Raw genomic sequence first — 9135 nt, 5'->3', positions numbered from 1 at the left:
ATGAGGAATCATTAATATACACACAGACAGGAGAGAGAATCTGCATGTGAAAATGATTCCCCGTTCCAGCCCATCCCATGTGCTTCCAGCGTCTGGAGTTTTAGGGCATGTTATTTCCCGCCATGTCTTAATAGAGCTCCTTTTAGATGTAGTGCCAGAGCCCTGGGTCTGGTAGGCCTGCTGCTTCAAGAAGATCAAGGCCTCAAGTGCACTGCACTGCACTGCACTCCTCTGCTCCGCAGCCTCTTTCGCTCTCAGAAGATGAAGGAAGGTAGTGGCAGGTCATTGTTGCAGCAGGCCAGGGCCGGATTAAGATGGCCTGGGGCCTCTAGGCTACAGATTGCTATGAGGCCACCGGATGGCAAATTTCAAGACAATTTTACATAGATAGAGTAATAATGATGAGGTAGGAAGAATTATTATGAGAACATGTCTACGAACTGTACTCAACACTACAGATTCGATTTCCAGCATTGCATTTTGGTCACAATTCTGGCATTTTTTACTTTTGGCCAATCAGGGCCCCCCCCCCCCTGGCAGATGGGGGCCCCTAGGCTGCAGCCATATCTACCCTGTGCATTAATCCGGCCCTGCGGCAGGCCCAGAATGAGTTGGAGCTGGGATACAAGTACAGGAGGTAACTCAATAGACACGGCCTGGGCTTCTGTAAATAAACCAGGTATTCTTACTGAACAATACTGCTAGTCTGGTGCAGATGGGGCTCATTTGTCTTTTCAAGATGCAAGTGATTCAAACGTCCTTTGTTGTGTTTTGTTCGTTTTTTTTTTTGTGTGTGTGGAGTACCGAAGGTCGGAGACAAAAAGATACAAATCACTTACGCAAATAAGACATGTGCTTCATAGGCTTTTGCCATAATTCACATGGGAAGCTGTTCCCCTTTTTTTTGGTCTCCTACCCCGACCGGGACAATCAGCACTTTTTGTGTTTTTATTTGAAGGTCTGGAGTTCAGAGGAGACTACTAAATGTGCTCTCCGCATATTACTCGGCATTACAGCGCCCATAAAGGCTTGTGTAATTATTGGGGCGGCCCTTTTCTCCTTTATATGAATTAGAGTAATAAGCCCTCCATTTCCCACATCAGGAAAACAGACCAAACGGCAAGGGCACAGCTGAAGTCACGGCCCACTCCAGTACGAACGTGCTGAGTTTTCTAACAGCTTTGTGTAAGTAATCAGTGGTGTAGTCTACTTTTTTATGGTGGGTATACTGTATATTTGAGCATTTTTTGAAGTGGGTATACTGTATATATTTGTGCTATTTAAAACAATGGATCAATCAATTTTAAGTGGGTATACCGAAATCTCTGAAATTTAGAAGTGGGTATACTCTGTATACCCGTGTTCTACGTAGACTACACCACTGCAAGTAATGCCACAAGATACACTAGGACAGGCCTTTAGGACTATTTCACAGCTTTTGCTTTTTGCTCCAAATATCAGTAGTTATGTATGTCAGTATTGGCTGCTATATCCTAAATTGAATGCTATCTTTTCTTAAATGGCATGTCTATAGAGATGAAAAAATGAACTGTCCATTAAGTGTGAAGATATGTCCATATCCCTTTCTCTCTCTCTCTCTCTCTCTCTCTCTCTCTCTCTCTCTCTCTCTCTCTCTCTCTCTCTCTCTCTCTCCCCCCTCTCTCCCTCCCTCTCTCTCTCTCTCTCTCTCTCTCTCTCTCTCTCTCTCTCTCTCTCTCTCTGCATGTGTGTGTAAGCGCTTCTTCCTCTATAGTATACTATCATGCCTCCCCCCTTACGTATAGACACACACACACACACACACACACACACACACACACACACACACACACACACACACACACACACACACACACACACACACACACACACACACACACACACACACACTCACTTCGCCATGCCATTGTATCCCACGTGTCCAATAAGTACGGCCTCGTGCTAGGAGATACTTGGGCCAATAGGGGTGCCGTCTTTGACACATCTGGAGCCAGGCTGCTCCCTAATCATTCATAAGAGCTCTATAAATACCCTACTCTAATGGTATGTGAGGAGGGACAGCGCAGAGACACCTGGGACGGTCTGGTCTACGTAATTATCATCGTTTCTCACTCACAAAATCTCATACAGGATGTTATCTTGTCAACGGCTGTGGGGAGGAAAACAATGTCCAGAGATTTGCGTTGTGTGCTGCTAACCCTCCAAAAAGCTAACGGTTTCCAACAGACCAGTACACCAAAACAGTATTGTGTAGCGTTGCTGCGTGTGACTAAATAGCAACGCAAGTGAGTTAAGTGACATACAAATACTTTTCTTTAGACAAGTCTAACAACATTCTATATATTTCCCAGAGGGCATGCCACCAATAGACGTTGATAGGACACACTTAAAAATATTTACCAATGCAAGACAAGCTCACTCCCTCACTCACTCACTCACTTACTCAGTCATCAGCCTACATACAGAAGGCCTCATTTCACCTCATCTTACCTCATAGCCTATCAAACTACAAGTGCATAACATGTAGCTAGCTATAGCGTGTCTGATGTAGGTCAAATGTTTGGTCCTCATTTCCTATGACATAACCGATCGCCCTTACAGAAAGAAAGAGACTATTGGTCATTTTAGACTGACTGAACAAATTAATGAGAATAATCACCACATCCTCAGATGTACAGTATATTTAGTGTATTTGTCAACTATGGAGTGTTTTTCACAGGTGCATTGTATATACATTATTGTTACAGTAATAACTACTGAAAAAAAAACGTTTAAATCATTTTTATATGAAATTCTGTTGTTGATGAAAATTTTGAGCAGTGTGCTTTATATAGGCCTAACTGTGTCCATGTTTACTGTGTAGTGATATCCATTTGTTTGATGCAAAAAAGACAAATAGAATCTGCGCCATCGAACTCTAGCAAACTGCAAAGCAAACTGCATGTTTGCAAAAGAGAATCTCCACTATATTACATTGCTTTTCGCTTACATTCTTTTTCAGAAGTGACTTACATTGAACTAAGTATTCAAGGACAATTCGCCTGGAGCGATTCGGGGTTAAATACCTTGCACAAGGACACCACAACCATGGATAAGGGTGCAGGATAGCACTGATAATTCACTCCCCAGCTATACAGTATGTCTTCTCTACTTGTGCTGAGATCGAACCCGCAACCCTCAAATCCAAACTCACTAACTATTACAGGCCTCTCCTGCAGAACCAGCCATGTCTTGGGAGCAGTGTGCAGGTCTGTCCTGATTTGCTATAGCCTGTAGGCCTCCTCATGTACTTCACTTTACTTCTACTTGAAGAGGACACACTGTAAAAAAAGCAGTGTGAGTTCAACCCTTAGAGCAGGGGTGGGGAACTTTTTACACTTCAAATGTTTTAAAGTCCTCCAAGGGCCGTCCAACAAACACAAAGTAGGAATTCCCCCTGCACTTTAGGCCTGTATTGAAGACAGCCACCTTTTCCACAGACCACACCTTCACTAGGTCCCCTGAAAATATTATAATTCGTAGTATTGCGAATGTAATTTCTAACATTTCTTTACAAAACATGTCATATTTCATTTTAAACTGCATGACATTGAAATGATGTCGGGGGTCGGATAAGATGGCATCAAGTAAACGGCCCTCGAGTCATAGGTTCCCCACCCCTCACTTGGGTAGTACACTGGGACCAAATATAATCTAAAAGAGGTTAAATCGACTCTCTGAGTATCTTAACTGTGCATGGAGATTCGTCTTTACAAAAAGGAAAAAAAAGAAAAGAAAAGAAAAAAAGGGACTATGGTGGCATCTTCTTGTGCACTAAGGTCCGCAACCCCACCACCACTGCAATCACACAACTGACCACTCAGCAGAATGCATGCAGCTGTGTTTGTCTCTCGACCGCACCACAAATCAACTGCCCACTGCACACTGCACACCAATCACTGCAGAAAACTGTGTGCTTGCACACGACAGCACTGATCAGACTGTAGTAGTTAAAATCATTCATCTTCATATCTTGTGACACAATTAGTTAGAAACTTTTGATATTTGTCAGAAACGTCTCTCTACTTCTCTCTCCACCTCTATTCGCTCTCTCTCTCTCTCTCGCTCTCTCTCTCTCTCTCTATTCATACATACCCACACACACACACACACACACAAGCGTGCACGCATGCACTCACACACGCACACACACACACACACACAAGCATGCACGCATGCACGCACACACACACACACACACACACACACACACACACACACACACACACACACACACACACACACACACACACACACACACACACACACACACACACACACACAAGCCTACACATGCACACACGTTCACACTTCCATGTGCAGTAATATGCACACAAACACTGACATGTTTGTATTTTATTGTCTCTTTTCCAATTATGTAATGTTCCCGTGGTGGCTCTTATTGAAAGCTGTTGAATAGTCTGTCACATTGCAGAGATTATAGAGGGATTCTGGTCAAAGACAACCGCAACCTTCAGAAAATCCCCAGTTTATTGATATGTGATGGCACATGCATGGGCGCTAACAAGGCATTGCAGTCCAAGACATTTGCCTGATCTTCAATCCATTGCACTGACAATTACGCTTATTTGAAAAAGTCCAGTGGTGAAGTTTATAAAATTATTAATATTAAAAGTAATACGTCACAGTAGTCCAAGAGGGTACATCGTTGTACTACCCTTGATACATTGATCAAGTACACTGTAAGAAACCTGTAACAACAACATGCAACATATCTTACACTGTACCTTAGGGTAGGGTGAGGGTATGCTTAGGTTAGGCATGTAGGCCTAGAGTGTAAGTACATAATAATGCATATTGATACATCTAAAAAAACTAATAAAAACTCTGTGAAATAAAGTTTTACCATCCAAGATGTTATTGCTTTCTGGGGCATTTTGTTTTTAAATAGTATAATAGCCTACTTGCATTTTTTTCCATCACGTTGTGTTTTTGCCAAAATAATGCATTAAGTAACTAAGTAGGCTATAGGCCCAAGGTTTCCAGGCTGTTCCTTGGCCACTGCATGAGACTTATCCTCCACTTCCATCGCTGCTGTCTGTCTGACTGCATACTGAATTCAGCAGTTAAAGGGATCGCATGCACTGACACATTCGCACCTCGACACTTCCCTGCCACTATTAGCCTGTAAGACAACATTGGATATGATCTGCCTGCACCCAGCCACCCCATCCGTCCGTAACAGACAAGCACCCATACCCTCTCGCCCAGGTATACTCAGACAAGCACCCGTCCCCAAGATATACTCAGGGCGCTGTCTGTGTCCGCCTCTTTTGAGCGTTTTGTGTATAGCCTACAACTAAAACAGTACCATCACCAAACAGCACTTTGGAACCATTAGAACAAAGGAGAATGGATGTTATTGTTGGTGTATGAGCAGTAAGCTAGAGTACAGAAACAGATTTTTTTTCCAAAATTAAGAAATTTGGGAGATTCTTCTTAATTTGACATCTAAGAGATGTCAGCAACATAGTAACTGACATACAGATAGAGCTTGTGATTCTGCATCTGTTCGCATGAGGCTGAAAGGCCTATGCAGTCTTCTCTTACTGCAGCCGATAAATGAGTGGACGTAAGGTCCATACAATGAGCAAAAATGTATACAGACAACACAAGGCATTGCATTCATGGTCGGCCAGTGAAGACACAATGGCGAAGCAGATCATCACAATGGTGAAACGAGTAACAAATCAGCATATATCCAGATAGTTCACACGTCTGATCTTTTTGACCCGTGTGATCACGAGAGACAGGGGAAGGAAAAGCCATACCTGAATGCGAGGGCATCTGTATGTGCGATGGGTAGTATTTTCCAGCGGGAAAATGACTTGCGTGTTGGACAGAGCTGTGACCAGCAGAGGAGATCCGCGTCGCCGCGCGGTGCACCAGCGCACTCCGCTCCGATAGAAGGTGTGCGGGGGCGGCGAAATCTCGACCCTCCATCCTTTTGTAGTGTCAGCAATCCAAACTTCAGGGAGAAAGAGAAGGGCATCAGATCAGACGTGCGGGGAATCTTCTTCTCATGCTGAAAGAATGGGGCGCGCAGTTGTTGTGTGATGTTTTGAAAACAATAGCCTCTCCGCTCATCTTTTTCTGTCAAATACAAAGGGGGAGAGAGAGAAAGAGAGAGATCAGCATTAGAGGATTTGTGATGGAGAATTTCAACAAACCAGGGACTGAATGCTATCAGCAGTGCCACTGAAAATGCAAGGCTTTAATGTAATGTGACACCCGTGGCAATACAACAGAAGGGAAGGCTATATCTCGCCTCAGCATCGATGGTTAGTTTGGCGGTACAGAAATTGCGCATTGGAAAAGGGCTGGAGAATAGAGCGCCCAAGTGGCCATGCTGGTCCTGCAGAAATGCGAGAGGCCTGTGTCAAAACCCGAGGCGCGCTGTCAACATGGGCCATAGGAGAGACCCGGCAAACACAGGTGCTCTAGGGCTCTTGTCCCACCACCCCATCCATCGTCCACGGCCTATTATCTTAACGTTGGTCTATACGTTAAGGTTGCGAATTAATTGTCAGACGTGAAATCCTATTAAATACACACATAGACTAAGTGATGCTTCTTAAGTGTGTGTGTGTGTGTGTGTGTGTGTGTGTGTGTGTGTGTGTGTGTGTGTGTGTGTGTGTGTGTGTGTGTGTGTGTGTGTGTGTGTGTGTGTGTGTGTGTGTGTGTGTGTGTGTGTGTGTGTGTGTGTGTGTCGCATCTGCTTCCCTTCTCTTTCATCTTCCACGACCTATTTCTGGCATTTATTTCAGGACATCAAAGGCCTTTCATGGCAAAGCAATTAATCAGATTTCAAAACGCGCAGCAATCGGAAGAGCAGGCGTGATTTCACCAGCGATTAAAAAATACTGATTGTCCACAGGCGATGGGCTTTTGCTGTTTAACCTTATTTTTTGTGGGACTTGCGATTAAAAAAAAGGGACGCCGGGCTATTCATTTAGATGCCAAATCAATGTGCATCTTTTAGTTACATTTGTATCGTCTCAATCCAACACAATACACTGCTGCTTAATGCAACCAAATTCGAGTTGACTATTAGCAGTCAAAGCAACCACGAACCCAGCGAACGGCAGTAAGGCTTCTCTTTGTCTCCCTGTAGGACTGCTCTGTGTCAGCCATTACTGCCCGTCCCCTTCCTCTCCTTTTCTCATGACAAAAGACTGCAATGTTTCGCACAACTATCAGGCTCCCCGTCAACCACCAAGATAATGCATTAAACGTTGAAGGTCATTCCGGATCACAACAATAAAACCTCCTCGAAGGCGAATATAAAGACAACAAAGCTTTGCCACGCGTGACAATTATGGAAAAAGAAACAAACGAGTCTTCAAAAACAACATGTAGCAACAAAACAGTTATAAACGTGTTGTATCGTTGTGAAAATCCATTTCAAGCGGTAAACTAGGCTAGATGATAAATCATTTTCTGTAATTCCTGCCAGCACGCTCGAGGCTGGTGTATTGGCGGCTGTGCGGAGGCGAGTCATCCGGGCTGGATCCCACCTCTCCCGGCTTCCTTTTTTGCCAGGCCTCCCTATCTACCTACCGACCGCACCCCTATACACAATTCCTGATAACAAATAAACCTTTAGCGAAAAATATTCGCGTTAAACATGATAATACATGTTAAAATCCACATATATTTTTACACACACCGTATCTGCACGCGTAAAGAATAAACTCAAACACGGCTCGTTTTCTTTTACAGCATTGACATAAAAACAAGACGTTGATAAACCCAAATGTTTCCACTATCTGTTCTTGGGATCTCAACTATTTCATTTTTTTGTGCAAAGCGATGGTCCTTCCGACCAAGAATACCAAATAAAGACTCTTTCAAGAGTCATCACGTTTGGGAAGGTCCTTAATAGGCTATATAAAATACACTAATTGCTGTAAAAGCCCCGTCTGATAAATGCATACACAATTAAATCATATATTTCATAATAAGACTGGAGTAATTATTTAAAAAGTCAATGTTCAATTTACTGGATTGTAATAAAATGTGATTCTAATGGCTTGTTACAGGCCTAATGGATAGCCCATGCCATACTCCAAATAAAGCGTAATTATTGGTAAAGGGAAATACAAGAATATGCCAAAGACAAATACATGTGATGCAAATAAAGGACATGTCTTTGCACAAAGCAAGCGATGAAATATGGAATGAAATTAGCCACAGGCCATTGACATTAATTCAGTTTATTATGCATGCCTTGACAACAGAGCAATTTTGTGACAATTCCATATAGAGAATTATGGACATTTCTGCTTCAGCAGAAAGAAATTGTCGGATGAATAAACAAGCCTATAGAAATATAATTCGTAATTATAGAAATGTTGGTTAAAAATAGGGTGGGTAAAAATGCGTAATAATAAATGCATTACTTACTGGTACGTTAAATCCGTGCATAACAATAAATTACGTTCAAATACTTGTCAAAATAAATAAATCGAGGAGACAGATCAAGTGTGACGTTCATTTTATACATCATGCTGCAATGGTTGATTCCAAGTTTTCCATTCGAGGTGCAATGGCTCTCGCTCATCTGGCAACGCTGAGCTCGAGCCTCAGAACCAGAGAATCGAGGCGCGAGCCTCTGACAAGTGAGCCTCTTCCAGTGCACCCATCAGCTCGTGCTTCTCATGTCGGAGAGGGTAAACACAGTCACCCATTGGTCGGCTAACGACATGTTAATGAGCTCGTGCCGCTCACCAAGGGACACACTGGATTCCGATTGGTCCATTTCGCAGACCAATGGTTTATCAGGAGACAAAGAAATATCCAGATAGACCCGCCACATTCAAGCCTTCGCTTGTAGTCTACCTTGTGGCCTATGCCTATAGCCTACCTATGATGTTATCAATTAGAACACATATTACTCATGAAAAACCTTGCTGTAACTCTGCACTCTTGATTAAAAAAAGCTCCAAAAGGTTTGGTTCGGGTTTAGGTTTGTGGATGCTTTTGTTCATACTCAAGATGACATTGTAGCCTAATGAATCAAGGCTGCTGAATAACCGAACTCAGCTGTAGACCCACTACCAGATTGTGAAGTCT

General features: G+C 43.1%; 1 protein-coding gene across 1 annotated transcript in view; it reads right to left on the bottom strand.

Annotated features, from left to right (window-relative positions):
• LOC134464136 (BAH and coiled-coil domain-containing protein 1) overlaps window positions 1–8704 on the bottom strand; it is a 62371-nt gene extending 53667 nt beyond the window's left edge. Inside the window, exons 1-2 of the mRNA XM_063217596.1 lie at window positions 8467–8704; window positions 5832–6153 (exon numbers count right to left, since the gene is read on the bottom strand). Of these exons, the coding sequence (XP_063073666.1) occupies window positions 5832–6003 (172 nt within the window). The 5' untranslated portion in view covers window positions 6004–6153; window positions 8467–8704. The remainder of the gene's footprint in view (window positions 1–5831; window positions 6154–8466) is intronic.
• Window positions 8705–9135: the final 431 nt, after the last annotated feature.

Source organism: Engraulis encrasicolus, chromosome 2 (genome assembly GCF_034702125.1).
Source record: "Engraulis encrasicolus isolate BLACKSEA-1 chromosome 2, IST_EnEncr_1.0, whole genome shotgun sequence".
NCBI lineage: Eukaryota > Metazoa > Chordata > Actinopteri > Clupeiformes > Engraulidae > Engraulis > Engraulis encrasicolus.
The sequence above is the reverse complement of the archived record's forward strand: the minus strand, read 5'-3'. Positions and strand labels throughout refer to the sequence as shown.